This window comes from Acomys russatus, chromosome 9 (genome assembly GCF_903995435.1).
Source record: "Acomys russatus chromosome 9, mAcoRus1.1, whole genome shotgun sequence".
NCBI classification, from domain to species: Eukaryota; Metazoa; Chordata; class Mammalia; order Rodentia; family Muridae; genus Acomys; species Acomys russatus.
In genome coordinates this window covers 48,810,345-48,827,614 of record NC_067145.1, presented here as the reverse complement: position 1 = coordinate 48,827,614, position 17,270 = coordinate 48,810,345, and the positions used below count along the sequence as shown (strand labels likewise).

Genomic DNA, 17,270 nt, shown 5'->3' with positions numbered 1-17,270 from the left:
AGTAGTTTTACATCTTAGTGTCTCATCCAGTCACACTCCAAGACCAGAGTTTGACTACCTCCTCACTCCTTCACTCTCATGTATATAAGTAACTTTCATTGTCTCTAATCAACCCCCAGTGGCCTCATCATTGCAGATCTTTTTGCTGTTTTCCAGGTTGGTGGAAAACATGCATGGATCTGTCCATAGCTTATTCTTGCTCCACCTTTTCTGGAAGATAGGTATTGAATATACTCTAAGGACTTTTTGGGTCAAAACAATGGCCAGAGATTCTATCCTCAACAGAACTCTAATACTGTAACTTTTATTTTTTACAATCCCTATGAAAACTTTACATCACTGTGAGGGTCAAGCTATTATATCTCAACTTGTTTCTCTCTCCCATAGTATTTTCCAAAATTTGTCAAAAGTGTGTGATAACACCACTAGGGATGTGGCCCAGAGTAGAACATGTGCTTCATCCACAGGAACTCCTAATTTCCACCCCCCTATTCCCACTACAGCTGAGAATAGACTCCTGGCAAACTCAACATCAGACCTCATAGAGAATAACTCCAACAAGCTGTTTTATTTCTTCTCCAATGACACAAGAATTGAATGTTGACACAATAACTTACACGCGTATCCTCAGTAGATAAACCAAGCCACACTAGTTCATTGAGAGTGGGCTTATCATAATACATGACACATAGCAGGTATTTTAATAAGTGAAAAATATCAATAATAGGATTTAAGGCAAAATTATACTTTGTCAGATATGCATAATTTAATCAGGAAAAATGAATACAAACAAAAGGCCATATTTTCTGTGTTCTGTAGGACTTCAAGGAATATGTTAGAATGACCCATATATTCACTGCAGTGCATACACACTGAGCTTGGGTCTGAAGGTGGACGTAATAGTAAAGGTTGTGTCTTAGTCGCTTTTCTATTGCTATGACAAAATACTTTGACAAGACCAACTTTAGGAAGTATAAATGTATTTTTGCCTTATAGTTAAAGTACAGCTCACCAAGGCAGGGAAGTCAAGACAGTATGGGTGTAATCACTTAGTCACACTAAGTCTTGCAGTCAACAAGAAGACAGCAATTAATACTTGTAACCAGCGTTCTTTCTTCTTTTTATACAGTCCAGAATCCCAGCCCAGGGAATATTACCTGCAGGGTCTTTCTACCTCAGTGAACCTCATCAAGACAATCTCCCTTAGGCAAGCTTAGAAAAACCTTCTCCCAGGTGATGGTAAACCTCATCATGTTGACAATACCATTAATCATGATGGGTTCCAGTGTGCATCAAGGCTAGGATGCAGAGGTGAAAATCATTTAGCCTACAAGAGTCCTTGAATCTGGGAGAAGGTTAACCAAGGGAAAGGATGCAGGCTGTAAGAGCCGGGCTCCACTTTAAAAAGTATATCTTTAAGACAGTCACAAAGAAGGTAAGTAGCTGGGGCCCAGGAGTTATGATGTTAGATTTGAAAAGGCCAAATGCTTCTCAAGTTGAGTTCCTTTCGGGATAGTAGAAAAGGGACTGTCATTCCTATACACCAATCTTCTTTGAGATGAACAATCCCTCACGTGTTAAGGGATATCTTAGGGAAGACTTATTCAGGGAAACTCCAGAAGCTAACATTGACATTTTTCTCTCTGTCTTTGGCTGTAGTGTATGGAAACAAAGTTGCTACAGAGGAAGTCTGGCATCCAGGGCAGCGATGGCGCTGATGAAAAGACGCTTCCTCAGCTGGCCGCCACCATCATTGCTCTGTCACTCCAAGGGCTTTGTCTGGGAAAAAGAGACTTACCATCCCCAGATGACTTTACAGAGTACATATTCCGCTTCTTCAACAGTACAGATGCCCTTCACCTATCCGGTAAGGTTGTGTTTCCTCAAGGTCATTATTTCCAAGTCACATCTGTCTGATTTAATTGTGCCAGGAAACGAAGGCTCGTGCATCTTGTTGACTGGATTTGTTCAGGTCTGTTTTAACCACTGTCTTCTCTTGGCGTGTGTTGAGAGAGCACAGATGGCCTGTTAGGGCAGAAGTCTATCAGTTGATGAAGCAGAAACATGAACTTTGCCCATTTTTTTAGGGATAGAAATTGTGGCTATGGATTCAAATATACAGATTCATACATGACATTGGGCTTGATTGAAATGGCAGAGCAGTGTAGAACAATGAAACAGCATTCAAAATGGTTTAAGGCACTCTGTAGCAGCTAGCACATAATCATAAAAATAAGCCATTTATGTTTAAGCATAAGTAACGTGTGTTATTCATCCACTTTGTTTCTGATAACCAACATGTGGAGACTCTGAGATGAAATGTGATGCCACGAAGGAAATCAGAATATTCATTTTGTATGTTTCTTTAATAAGGACAGTGACTTGAAAGTTAAGTTTCTGAAATAAATTGAAAGTTGCAATATCTGAGTCCAAGTGTTATAGGTAGATTTTCTTTTTTAATCTCATTACCAATATCAGTGAAAAGTAATTGCTTCTCGGTATTGGAGAATGTTGGATCACATTTTCCCAAGTCTTCAAAAATATTTTTAGGTTTTAATGAATTAGGGTACAGATAAGATCCATGAAATGATCTAGGAAGATGGATTAGTAGCAATGTGTTTTCTGTGAAAACGTGAGAAACCAATTGAGATCCCAATATCTAAATAAAGCTAGGCACAGTAGAGATCAGCAACCCTAGTCTTCCTGTGGCAAGGGAGGCAGAGACAGAAGAATCCCCCAGGCGTTCATGGGCCAGCTAGGCTGGCATACATAGTGGGAACAAGAGACTCTGTCTCAAGGAAAGTGGAGAGTGACGACTACCTCTTAGAATTCCACATGCATGGCATGCATGCACATGTGTGCCTATCCTCACACAGATAAATGCACAAACACACATAGACAAGTTACAACTAAAATCCATAAAATGTAAAATATTAGCAGGTTTCTCATTTCCCTTACAAGTGCCATGTGTCTCTACCCCCATTCTGTCTATCTGATCACAAATTATTTTGTTGGGGGAGTAAAGGAGTGTTTGTCCTGTGGGTTTTTGGCTTCATTCAGAGTTAACATGAACTTCCATACCGTGCGTCTCCTGTGTGCTGGTGGCTGTATGCGGAGATTTGTTTTCAGTTATTTATTGCAGGGCACCATTTGACGGTTGGCGACTTCTTTCAGAAGACCTGTAATATTTGGTTCTCCTTTGTATTTGGCACATTAGCTTTTGGTAATTGTCTAAATTGATTATTTGAAGCTTATAAAATGAAGTTCTAATGCTTTCATTCTGGCCCTCCTTCTGTTCTCCATCGGAGGAACTCAGAGGCGAAACCCACAGTAGGTAAGATACATGTAGCGCATTTTAGAGTAAAGATGGTGCATCCTCCATTGATGACAGTAGACAGGGGACCGCGGGGCCATTGTGAGCAGGACACCCACTGGTGAGAGGAGATGATGGCTGGAAGCCATTGTGCCAACCTACATTGTAGGTAGATTTTATATTGGTTTTAAATATTGAGACAGCTAGCCTTCTTGAAGTGCATTTTCCTATATGAGTGGCTGGAAGGACCATTTGGATTGACCCTGACAGGAAGGGCTGGGGTCTGTCCTTGTTGTTTGTTTATCACATTACTTCCTCCCAGACCGTTAACGTCAGAGGTTCAGAGCTCATAGAACCAGGTTTACATAGTTACCAGTTCATGACCTTTTGGCAAGTTTGGAGTGCCACTCTTCTCCCAGGCCTGGAGAGATGACTCAGATTCATTCTTCTGGTCATAAGTTAGAGTTTGTAGTTTCAGACCTTGCTACTGTAAACTGTTGATTATGAGGGAGAGCTGCATCCCTGACATCCTTCAAATCTGGTAATATCTAGCTACCTATTTCTGCTTTATTTCTTGATATTACAATTCAATAATGAAAGCTTTCCTCCTATACTAATTTCATTTTCCTTGGGTTCCTTTTGTTGTATTGTATTTGTATATGAGATGTATGTGCTTGTGTGTGCACATGTGTATGATATACATATGTACATGTGGAAGTCACATTTGATGGTAGGTATCTTCTTTAATGACTCTCTGCCTTATATGTTGAAGCAGGGTCTCTCACTTAAACCCAGGATTCACTAGCTAGTCTACGTAGCTAGCTTGCTCTGGGGAGTCCCTATCTCTGCCTTCTGAGTACTGTGTTTATATATGAGCTACCATACCTGCCTGGCATTTTTTTGCCTACTGGGGACCTCAACTTTAGTATTTGTGTTTATAATGCACTCTGTCGTCTCTCCAGCTCTATGCCGAGGTTCTTAAAATAAAGCTGTAAATTCTTTTCAAAAATTTCCAATATTCTTTGTTGATTATAATTAACATCATGTGTTGAGCCTGAAGAAAACAGTCTGCATGTACACTGCTATATGTGTATGTATAAATTCTTGGAGAAAGATGCCATTTTATCATATTATACATTATGTATAATAACATATCTTTCAACCTTATTATCCTTATGTGTGTGTTTGTAGAGTATTTTATTATTTACATGACATATGTTTTTAGATACCTTTTTTTTTTTTTTTTTTTTTTTTTTTTTTTTTTGCGCTAACATTTAGGCGGCTCATTTTATTTCTGCCTTTTTTTTTTTTTTTTTTGAGATAGGGTTTCTCTGTGTTAACCTTGGCTGTCCTGAACTCACTCTGTAGACCAGGCTGGCCAGGAGGCTTCTGCCTCCCAAGTGCTGGGATTAAAGGTGTGCATCACCACATCTAGCCTATGAGCTTTTCTTTTGTTGTATCTTCTTTTGTTGTTGGTATATGTGAGAGCTACTGACTTTTATAGATAAAGCTTATAACCTGCTCAGTGAAAATTGTTGTTTCTGCATTGGTTTTTTTTTTTTTTTTTTGAAGAGTTTAGGTATATAGGTGTGTTTGTATAATATCCAAACAGATACAGCATTGTCTCCTCCCAATTCCTGCTCTTTTGTTTGCTCTCTAATATATCTGCTTGGTTAGTAATTGCAGCACAATGTTAAAGAGTATTATGGGTGACTTGTGTTCCTATGATTCTGAGCTTGAATAAAAGACTTTAGTATTTTATCATTAAATTTATTTCTACTTATAAATACATATATAGAGTCTTTTACCTTGACCTACAGTGTCATAGTCCCAAAGCTCTTCATTTCCTATAATAAACTTGAACAACTGAAAATAGTACCCAAAAGAAAGCTAGGTTATCTCTCGTCAGCCTGAAGAACTTCACTCTGGGACTGGCAAGATGGCTCCGTGGTAAATAGGACTTTCTGCTCTTTCAGAAGACTGGAATTCTGTTCTGGGCATCCGTACCAGGAGGCTGGCAACTTGCTTGAAACTCAGCTCTAGGGAACTTCCTTTTTCTGGCCTCTATTGACAAGTGCACACACATACACACACTTGTGCTCACATACACACACGCACATGTACATAAGCAAAAGTAAAAACAAATCTTTTATGAAAAGAATGTAATTCTGTATTTCTTGAACTATATGTCTACTAGGAAAGAATTTTCTCATTTACTATTTACCAGGATTTTATTTTTCCCAATTCATTTAGAGGGTTTTTGTTGTTGTTGTGTATAAAACCATTGATTAACAACTGTTTCTTTCTAGCCTATGAATACATCATCTTATTCTTTTTTTGGCCTTTGTTGTTCAGATGGGAAGTCAGCCATCACCTGTCACACATATATCAATCACTTAGCTTGTTGCTTCAAGACCTTTTTTTGTTTTGTTTTGTTTTAACCAGTTTTTACCTGGATGTTTTCTTATGTCATCTTCTTGGTGCTTGGTAAGTTTCCTGAGCAGCTGATGAGGTTTTTTATAGCACATTTGAGAAACTGTTCTCCATTGTTCTCCACAGTCTCTCCTCAGCCTTTGCACTCTCTTCTTCAGCTGCCAATCGACATCTGTCAATAATAACCACTGTTTTCTAGGTCTCTGACATTTAGTGCAATTCTTATTTTTTTCTGTGTTCTTCAGGAAGCATTGCTTCTATTACTCAATCTAAATTATCACTGGGTTTGTTTTGTTTTGTTTTTACCTTCTGCTTTCTCACATTATCATTGAATGTTGTTTGTAACTATATTTCAGTTTTATCTCAACACTATAGAATATCTATTGGAAACTTTATACAATTTTTATCTCATTGAAAATTGCTGTCTATATGATTTATTACTATGCTTCACTTTAATTGTTTAAGTATGCTTTTCTTTAGTTCCTTAAGCATTCTATTGCCAACTCCATTGAGAACTTTCAATATGAAATCCAACATCTAGGAATAGTCAGATTTTTTTCATTGATTGCTGTTTTTCCTGAAGATGAATCACTTTTTAAAAAAATAATCTGGAAATATCATAATAATTTGTTGTTTAAAATTGGTTATTTATAATAAAATTACCTAGTAATTTTTATATAACTCATTATATTCTTTAGGAAAATTACATTTTACTTAAGAGTAATGCTGTGTAAAATGGCTATTTTATTTTAATGTTTCTGTATTGAATAGTAAAGAGATGAATTAAGGGTGCTGAACTACAATATATGTATACCATCAGCAGTAGAATTGAAAATAAAATCTAGTGCACCTTTCTCATCTCATCCTACTTTCACTTATTTTCTTTATTTCTTGGCTTTCTTTTTGCATATACATCTAAAAGGAAAACATTTTGACTGATTTACATACATTAGGGAATTATACAATGTGCTGAGGATATACGGTGCCTTAAGGGAGAACATTTCCTGAAGATGAGCTCAGTTTCTACTTTACATTTGTTTTGTTTCTAATTTTTCCTACTTTACATTTTTTAAATTTGAATTTGTATTAAATTTTAGTTATTTTATGTGTATGTGGAGTGAGTGCATGAATATGTTCTGTGTATATGTGTGTTGTACACACGAGTGCACCACAATTCACAAGTGAAGGTCAGAGGATACTTTCTCAGAATGGGTTCCCTCCTTCTAATACTTGGGACCCAGGAATCAAACTGAATCATCAAGGTTGGCAGCAAGTGGCTTGACCACTGAGCCACTTCTCCTCCTCTTCATTATACTTTGGTAACAAATAAAATACATGTCTCAATAGCATGTCTGTCCTCTGTCTGCTCACTTTTATTATTTCTAGGTTATAAAAATGTAGGATTATTCTGGAAAGACTCATTTCTCACCCAAATTTCACCAGGATCTTTTGAGACCCATGTGAAGTACAAATGCTCTTTTTTTGTTGTTGTTCTTTTTTTGTTTGTTTGTTTGTTTGTTTGTTTTTTTGTTATTCCACTTGGACATTTTTTCAATAGAATCAAGTTTACCTTGTAAAAAGCCTGTGCATGGCCATGGAAATTGTGGCTATTCTAAATGTGACCTGTCTATTCTATGTGACACCAGATTTTATATGAAATTTCTAGAACTAGAGCAACTTCTGAACATCCTTTCTACCAGAAGGGCCTGTGCCAAAAAGGATGCCCTGCATCAACACCAAAGGAAACAAAACACAGCAGCTCATGGCTGGGGAGAGCCTAAGATGTCTACCACTGTGAAAAAAGAGCCCGATGATCATCCTGTCTCCTGGGATCAGGTATCTCCATGTTTTAATGTCATTATTCTCTATTGCTGAAGGAAGTTGAAAGGTCTGTCAGATTTATAAAAGACTTATGAAGATGATGTGCATTTTTTCTCATAGTATTCTATCTCTGTGGAGTGTTTATGGTTTTCTTTTTCTGTATGTGTATTTCTACAGACATAGAAATAGGGCCAAAATATTTAGGGTTTCTCTTGGGTCCATACTAAATACATGAGTAAGAAATTTAGCAAAGATACACTAAGCATTTAGTGTGGGCCAGCACTGTCTTTCACACTAGGTGAAAATAGGCCTAGCCCTCAAGAGTCATGCAGGCAGTGGAGGATTTAAACATTACGTAAGTAACAATAATGATAAACAGACACTTGAAATTTTTTTCTTTCTTTTTTTTTTTATTAATTTATTCTTGTTACATCTCAATGTTTATCCCATCCCTTGTATCCTCCCATTCCTCCCCCCCCCCCCATTTTCCCATTATTCCCCTCCCCTATGACTGTTCCTGAGGGGGACTTCCTCCCCTTTTATATGCTCATAGGGTATCAAGTCTCTTCTTGGCAACCTGCTGTCCTTCCTCTGAGTGCCACCAGGTCTCCCCCTCCAGGGGACATGGTCAAATGTGAGGCACCATAGTACGTGAGAAAGTCATATCACACTCTCCACTCAACTGTGGAGAGGACACTTTAAATTTAATGTAGATTAGGGAGAGATTCCTTTGTGATTTTACTCGATTGTCCTCTCAGATGGCTCTGGGGACTGAGCCTAGGCTTATGTAAGTATCATTGGACGACATCCTTAGCCTTTTAAAATTTTTTATTTCTTCTTCTTGACACATATGTGCACACATGGGTGTATATACACACGTGTACCACATGTTTAGAGGCCAGAGGAGGTTGTAGAGTCTTCCTGATTGCTACTTTATATATTGAGGCATGGTTTCTTGCTTGAATCCAGAGCTCACCAGTTCTTCTGGTCTAGCAAACCAGCTTCATCTGGGAATCCCGTGTCTGTACTTGCATCACACAGAGAGTACCAGTGGTTTGCCAGACCTGCCCAGACTTGGTGTGGATTCTGGGCATCCAGACTCAGATCTTCACGCTTACATGGCAATCATTTAACGTGTTGGGCTATTTCCCCAACCCCTAATTTTCATCTTGAAGCAGAAACTCTCTAATTTCCCCAGTCTGGTCTGAATTCTCTACCTATCCTGGAAAGGGCTTGCCCTTGCAAGGTTCCTGTCTCTGCCTCTCCAGTAGCTGGGATTGAAGGCTTTGCTGCTCTCTGTAGTGGCACGCTATGGCCAACTCATGAGCAAACATTTCTTAAGACATGTATTTCTCTGCATCACAATAGAGTCTTGAGAAATCTGTTAGAAAATGAATTTCTCTAATCTCAAGAAGCCCAGCATTGCTGAAACTTCTATGGTAGAATCTTTTTCTGAATAGCTAATTAAAATGTTCAAAGATTATTGTTCCATGCTAATGGCTCACACTTAGTGACTATTTACTGTGTTAGGCATGGGGTCATATTGTCTCATTCATGTGAAAGCTATGATGTAAGGCCACCTTTTGTATTATTTCATCCAAATGATAAGGCATAGAGCTAAGAACTGCCCAGGTTTGCAGACAAAGAATGTAGGCAGATTTGGGCTCAGGGGTCCTGCTCAAACTAAGGCACCAGCCAAGGGCAATACAGGTGGTAAACTTTAAACCCCTACCCAGATCTAGCCAATGGTCAGAACATTCTCCACACTTGAGTGGAGAGTGGGATATGATTTTCTCACGTACTCTGATGCCTCACATTTGACCATGTCCCCTGGAGTGGGAGACCTTGTGGCACTCAGAGGAAGGACAGCAGGTTTCCAAGAAGAGACTTGATACCCTATGAGCATATACAGGGGGAGGTAATCCCCCTCAGGGACAGTCATAGGGGAGGGGAATAAGGGAAAAATGGGAGGGAGGGAAGAATGGAAGGATACAAGGGATGGGATAACCATGGAGATGTAACAAGAATAAATTAATAAAAAAATTAAAAAAAAAGAATGTGTACATAGCTTGGTTAATAGCCTGTTCTTTGTTCTTTATTATTGTTTAGAAAATGTTGCACAAATAAGGTAATTATTTTATTTGTATCTTTCATAAGCAACACTACACACATACACACACACACACCACATGCATACCATACACACACACACACACCATGTGCATGCACACACAAACCACATTTGTGCCATGTGAGCATGCACACACACACACACACATACACACACCATGTGCATGCCACGTGCACATACACACATACCACATGCGTTGCACCTACATGCACAATGTGTGCATGCACACATGTCCCACATGCATGCACACATACCATGTACACACATGCACACACCTCCCATGTGCACGTACACACATACCCCATGTGCATGTGCATATACACCCCATGTACATACACACACACACACACACACACACACACACACACACACACACACATACACACACACACACACACACACACAGATGTTTGATGTCAGAGGACAACCTAAAAGATTCAGTATTCAGCTCCCACCATGCGGGGCTCAGGAATGGAACCTAGACCTTCAGCCTTAGTGGCGAGCACCATTACTCACTGAGCTACCTGGTTGGCTCTGCAACTTGTATTTTAAAACGCAAAACATTCTTAGATGTTCTTACAGTGCTGGATTTTGTACCACGGATAATGAATCCATTCTTGTGGAGTATCACATATTCTTGCTATTGTGCCTTTGAAAAAGTCCTTTTCTAGGCTATGGATGTCTCTCAGCAGTAGATCGCTTCCTTACAGGTGTGGAGCCCTGGATTCAATCACCATTACCTCCTCTTTCTCACAAAAATTAATTTCTATTACCTGTGCTGGGTATAAAATGTATCTACTCGACTTAACCTTTTAAAACCATATCTATGGTATTATTCACCCAAAGGGGACAAACATTTACCTCCAAGTTAATCTTTTCATATCCCCTTTCTGGTGGTTTGAATGAAAATGGCCCCCATAGGCTCACAGGGAGATGCACTACTAGGAGGTGTGGCCTTGTTGGAGGAAGTGTGTCACTGGGGGGTGGGCTTTGAGGTTTCAAATGCTTAAACTGATCCCAGTATCACTCTTTCTTCCTACTGTGTTTGGATCTGGTTGTAGAATGCTCAGCTGCCTCTTCAGCACCATGTCTGCCTGTGTGTGCTGCCTGTGTGCTGCCATGCTTTCTGCTGTGATGATAATGGACTAAACCACTGAACCTGTAAGCAAGGCTTATTAAATGTTTTCTTTTGTAAGAGTTGCCATGAATATGGTGTCTTTTCACAGCAATGGAACACTAAGGTACCCTTAAAAGCTACGGCAGTGTCAGTGTAACACCGCACTGTCTCCCCACCAGAACAACTGTCATCTTTGCAAGACCAGCTGTTACTCCTTACAAAAGGTCATCAAAGCTATGGATCAGCACTGTTGGCTTTCTCACAGGGGAAGAGATTGCAGGGTCGTTGGACTCTCGCCTGAATATCCAGCCACACCTCACATGTGTACAATGTTGCTCTAACTGGATATGTTCTGCAGGCTTTTGGGAAGGGCCTAGAACATACAGGCTGGGGGATCCTAAGAGAAGAGGGCTCTTGTCTACTCATCCATGGGGCAGCCATCATCCAGGCTGGTACACACTTTCCTAGAGGTTGCTTTGAGTCAACCATTTTCCTGTCCAGAAGCCTTATGAATATCCCACAAATAATCCTGATAGATCCATTAGTTGATTTCCCAGGGGACCTTTGGTGGACTAGAACTTTGGTTTGTCAGAAAAACTTTAGAAGGATGGGGAAAGGACATTGCTTAGCCTTTTTATTCCAGGAAGAAAAATTTCAAAACAACTAGCTCTTTAGAAAAGAATATATTTGCTCTATGGAAACCCCATTTTCATAAAGAACAAAGGCTTTTCATTAATATTTAAGGATTAATTAAGGCTCACATTTTCTAAGAACATTAACAATCATGTTCTGTGCTTACTTTGCAAAATAAACAAAATATTTATAATTATCCTTCCGTGTCTGAACAGGACAGGTATTGTGTGTGTGTGTGTGTGTGTGTGTGTGTGTGTGTGTGTGTGAGAGAGAGAGAGAGAGAGAGAGAGAGAGAGAGAGAGAGAGAGAGAGGAGAGAGACAGAGAGACAGAGAGATAGACAGAGACAGACAGAGACAGAGACAGAGACATCTTCTTGATGAGACCATCACATTGGACAGCAGATCTGAGGACCCTTTCTGTGTTATTTATACCAATGCTCCCCCAAGTTCTCCAAGTCTCATCCCAGATCAGCATATCAGTATCATAGGTTGCCAGGCATGGGTTGTGATCCTAGCATTTAGGAGGTCAGGGCAAGGGGATTGGAGGCTGAAGGCCTGCCTAGACTACCTAAGGAGATTTTGCTTCAGAAACAAGCAAATTAATACCCAGAGCCTGCTGAATGGGAATCCCTGAGTATATCTCTCATGGCTCTATCTTTTAATAAGAATGGTTCTCAAAAATAAAGATTATCAACGGCTACTTGTGAATACATTAGAAACTCCCTTTAGGCATCTGATGATATCAATGCAAGTATAAAGATATATGAAATTTTTCTGTGAAAAATAGAGGTGCTTTAAATTGCCATTATCTGTTTTTTCTTTATCAAGATATTTGTGTTTAAATTTTTATAGCCATTAATTACTCAGCATTAAAGCATTTATGTTCATGTTTTCAGGAGAAACTTAGAATAATCAGCTTACTAGTGTGGAAGCACCAAGTGAAGCTTGAGGGTGTGGAAGCTCAGCCTAGCCTACCCTTCCTCTTTGAAGAAGCTATTCAGTTTTTTCGCAAGTTGGGGAAAGCGGCATGACATTAGGTCCTTGTTAACCCTTTCACTAACCAGAGATTTTCCAATGGGGATCTTCATTATGAAGGAGTCATCATTGAAAAGTGTGTCACTAGCATCCCAGTCTTTCCATTGGTAGTTTTAGTACTGAGATAATTCTTGTTTTATAAATGGCATATGGTGTAAAGAAGACTAATGCCCTGGATTTAAATGTCCATTGAAGATTTTCAGAAAAGAAATCTTTTGGAATTCTTTGCTTCTGTTGTTGTTGTTGCTGCTTTTCTTTTCTTTGCTATTTTTTTTTTTTTCTTACAGTTCTGGGATTCCAACTGTGTCGGTTTAAAGGGCAATGGCTCCCAGACGGTCATGTGTTTGGCTACTTGATCCTCAGTTGGTAGAAGTATTTGGGGGTGATAAGGCAGTGTGGCCTTGTTGGAGGAAGTGTATCACTGGAGGTGGGCTTTGGAGCTTAAATAGGCCCTGTCATTTCCAGTTAGCTCTCTGCCTGCCCGGTAGCCATCGTTTCAACATGTAATCTCTTAGCTAATGCCCCAGAGTCATGCCTACCTACTTGCTGGCAAGCTTTCCACCATGATGGTCATGTACTAACCCTATGGAACTGTAAACCTCCAAATTAAAAGATGCCTTGATCATGGTGTTTTGTCACAAAGCCTTGTACATTAGGTAAATGCTCTACCACTGGGCTACACCCTTAGCCCCTGATTTCTTAGAGACAGTATCTGGCTGTGTAGCTCAACCAGGCCTTGAATTCATGGTCCTCCTGTATCAACCTCCCCAGTGTTACAATTAGAGATAGCCATCACTATGTCCACCTTTTTAAAAGTTTTTGCCCACTTCCTTCTGAGAAATACCTTCCTCACTATTAAGCTTGGGTAGAGTTAATTAAACCAAATAGATTCCGGACCACAGAAAACCCATTGGTTTTTTTTGTTTTGTTTTTTTTTGTTTTGTTTTGTTTTTTTTAACCAAGTAGATGTCTCTCACTTAATCTGCAGGCTTAACACAGTCTTGGTTCTTGATTGACAGGTCACGTTAGACTGGGAACTTATAAGACTATGTGTTTATAGAATTAAAGGGTCATATTGTGAAAGGAATAATCATATATATGTATATATGTGTATATATGTATATATATTAGAGAGAGAGGGAAAGAGAAGAAGAGGAAGAGGAGGAGGAGGTTTGGCATTCGGGGCCAGACATGTTTTTTGGCCTGCAGGACAGGCACATATGTAGACATGGTTTTTGGCCTGCAGGGCAGGCACATATGTAGACAGGTTTTGGGCATGCAGAGCAGGCACATATGTAGACAATCTTTGGTTCGTGGTATGCAGGGGAAGACATGCATATGCATCTTTGGTTCTGATTTTTTAGTTAAGATTCTGGCTTTTCCTATACTTTCTGGGTTTTCTTTTTGTATGTATACGTGATATTTTGTCTCATTATATTGCAGTCTCTTCTCATTTTTGTTGTTGTTGTTGTTTTGTGTTTTGTTTTTTGTTTTTTGTTTTTTGGGGTTTTTTTTTTTTTGGAATGGCTTTTCTTCCATCAAATCAAAATTTCTTGGCCAGACTGAAACTTTCTCATATGCAAGGTCACCACCAAAGCTTTTAATATGGTGGGGAAAACCACCAAGTACTTCATAATTATTTTTAATCAACATGTCTTTACAGAAAAATTCTTATATCCTACATCATAGCAAATCAGGCCTGCCTTGTGAATCACTGGGTTTATTTTTTTTTTCTAAAAATACTGTGCTGACTGTGATTAAAGCTCACAATGGCAGTAGGTTCTTATTTAAAAAGAAGTTCCTCACATTGAAAGTATATCCCATTCTCATTAAAACTTTTATGAGCTGAGAAGATGATTCCATGGGCAAACTACTTGCCCACCCAGGTCTGAGGGCTGCTGTTCAGATACCCAAAGCTCATGGAAAAGCCTGGTGGGCATGGCAACCCACCTGTAATGAATGTCAGGAGCTGGAGATGTGGGGATTCCCTGGCCAAACAGTCTAGCTGGACTAACTGGAATGGGAACTCAAGGCTAATAGAGGAATGAGAGACCCTGATTCAATACTAAAAGTGGAGAGTGATAGAGAAAATTACCCAGTATCAACCTCAGCCTCCACATGGTGCCTGGCCACAATGAGCTTTTGCACCTGTGCACATACATACATGCGTTCACATGTTTGAACAAAATATATACATGCACAGCCCACACGCATAAAAAACAGCCAAACATTTTAAGTTGCGAATTTTTATGCACAGAACCCTACTTTTTGCTTTTAAAATGTTAAAATCGCCTAGGCTGGTTTTAAAGGTACGTTGCATATATTTTAGGATTTTGTGTAAGTATGCCTATATAACATAGAAAAAACATGAAATTGTAGATAAACTAGGTAGAGTCAGTAAAAAAAATAACAATTATTTTTGCTGTTTTTTTTAAATAGAGGATGTTAACAGAGACGATCACACTATTATTTAATATTTATACTGACCTAGCATTCTCTCCTAAATTTAGCCTTTCATGTCTTTAGAAAAATACGTTTCTGACTTAGGCTTGTTAAGTGGGATAGGACCAAAGTCAACAATTTCAGTACCGCTGGTCTCCTCTACAGGCTATGAAGTGCCAGCTCTGTACACACCCTGCTGCCCCCATTGAAAAATGGGAGAAAACAAAACCATGAGGAGTCACTGGTAAAAACACCATGCAATGCATTGTAAATCAGTCTCTCTTTGCCAGAAAGAAAAGATACATGGGAGGAATATGAATTTACATTCGGAATAAAAGAGGGACCCTACAGATTTTTTTTTATTTTTATTTTTTTTATTAATTTATTCTTGTTACATCTCAATGTTTATCCCATCCCTTGTATCCTCCCATTCCTACCCCCCCCCCATTTTCCCATTATTCCCCTCCCCTATGACTGTTCCTGAGGGGGATTACCCCCCCCCATATATTCTCATAGGGTATCAAGTCTCTTCTTGGCTACCTGCTGTCCTTCCTCTGAGTGCCACCAGGTCTCCCCCTCCAGGGGACATTGTCAAATGTGAGGCACCATACTACGTGAGAAAGTCATATCACACTCTCCACTCAACTGTGGAGAATATTCTGACCATTGGCTAGATCTGGGAAGGGGTTTAAAGTTTACCTCCTGTATTGTCCTTGGCTGGTGCCTTAGTTTGAGCGGGACCCATGGGCCCAAATCTGCCTATCATATTGTTCTACTTGTAGATTTCTAGGACCCTCTGTATCCTTTGATTTTGCTATTCTCCCATGCATCTCTCATTTAGAGTCCCAATAGGATGCCTTCCCCTCTGTCCCAGTTTCCTGGTAAGTGAAGGCTTTTGTGGGACATGCCCCTTGGGCTAGTATGCAGATATAAGTGAGTATATGCCATTTGATTCTTTCTGCTTCTGGGTTAACTCACTCATTATGATCATTTCTAGCTCAATCCATTTATCCACAAATTTCGGGAATTCCTTGTTTTTAATAGCTGAGTAGTATTCCATAGTGTAAATGTACCACAGTTTCTTTATCCATTCTTCTACTGAGGGACACTTAGGCTGTTTCCATGTTCTGGCTATTATGAATAAGGCTGCTATGAACATGGTTGAGCAAAGTTTCTTGTTGTGTGCTGGAGCATCTTCTGGGTATATTCCAAGGAGTGGAATAGCTGGGTCTTGAGGAAGCCCTATTCCCATTTTTCTGAGATAGCACCAGATAGATATCGAAAGTGGCTGTACTAGTTTGCATTCCCACCAGCAATGAAGGAGTGTTCCTCTCTCCCCACATCCTTGCCAGCATGTGGTGTCGCTTGAGTTTTTGATCTTAGCCATTCTGATGGGTGTAAGATGGAATCTCAGAGTTGTTTTGATTTCCATTTCCCTGATGACTAAGGAGGTTGAGCATTTCTTTAAGTGTTTCTCAGCCATTTGATACTCCTCTGTTGAGAATTCTCTGTTTAGTTCCAAGCCCCATTTCTCAATTGGGTTATTTGGTTTGATGGTGTTTAATTTCTTGAGTTCTTTATATATTTTGGATATTAGACCTTTGTCAGATGTAGGGTTGGTGAAGATCTTTTCCCAGTCTGTAGGCTGTCGCTTTGTTCTCTTGACAGTGTCTCCTGCCTTACAGAAGCTTCTCAGCCTCATGAGGTCCCATTTATTAATGGTTGACATTAAGGCCTGGGCCGTTGGTGTTCTATTCAGGAAGTTGTCTCCTGTGCCAATATGTTCCAGGCTTTTTCCCACTTTTTCCTCTAAGTGGCTTAGTGTCTCTGGTTTTATGTTGAGGTCTTTAATCCACTTGGATTGAGTTTTGTGAAAGGTGACAAATATGGGTCCAGTTTCATTTTTTTACACATAGACCTCCAGTTAGACCAGCACCATTTGTTGAAGATGCTATCCTTTTTCCATTGAATGGATTTGGCTTCTTTGTCAAAAATCAAGTGACCATATGTGTGTGGATTCATATCTGGGTCTTCGATTCGATTCCACTGATCAACCAGCCTGTTGCTGTGCCAGTACCATGCTGTTTTAAGTACTATTGCTTTATAGTACAGTTTGAGATCAGGTATGGAGACTCCTCCGGAGCACCTTTTATTGTACAAGATTGTTTTAGCTATTCTGGTTTTTTGTTTTTCCATATGAAGTTCAGAATTGAACTTTCAATGTCTTTAAAAAATTGTGTAGTTATTTTGATAGGGATTGCATTGAATCTGTAGATTGCTTTTGGTAGGATGGCCATTTTTACTATGTTAATTCTCCCGATCCATGAGCAAGGAAGATCATGCC

General features: G+C 39.5%; 1 protein-coding gene across 1 annotated transcript in view; it reads left to right on the top strand.

Annotated features, from left to right (window-relative positions):
• Slc39a12 (solute carrier family 39 member 12) overlaps positions 1–17,270 on the top strand; it is a 91,671-nt gene that overhangs the window by 12,929 nt on the left and 61,472 nt on the right. The window contains exons 4-5 of the mRNA XM_051151296.1: positions 1,660–1,867; positions 7,413–7,582. Of these exons, the coding sequence (XP_051007253.1) occupies positions 1,660–1,867; positions 7,413–7,582 (378 nt within the window). The remainder of the gene's footprint in view (positions 1–1,659; positions 1,868–7,412; positions 7,583–17,270) is intronic.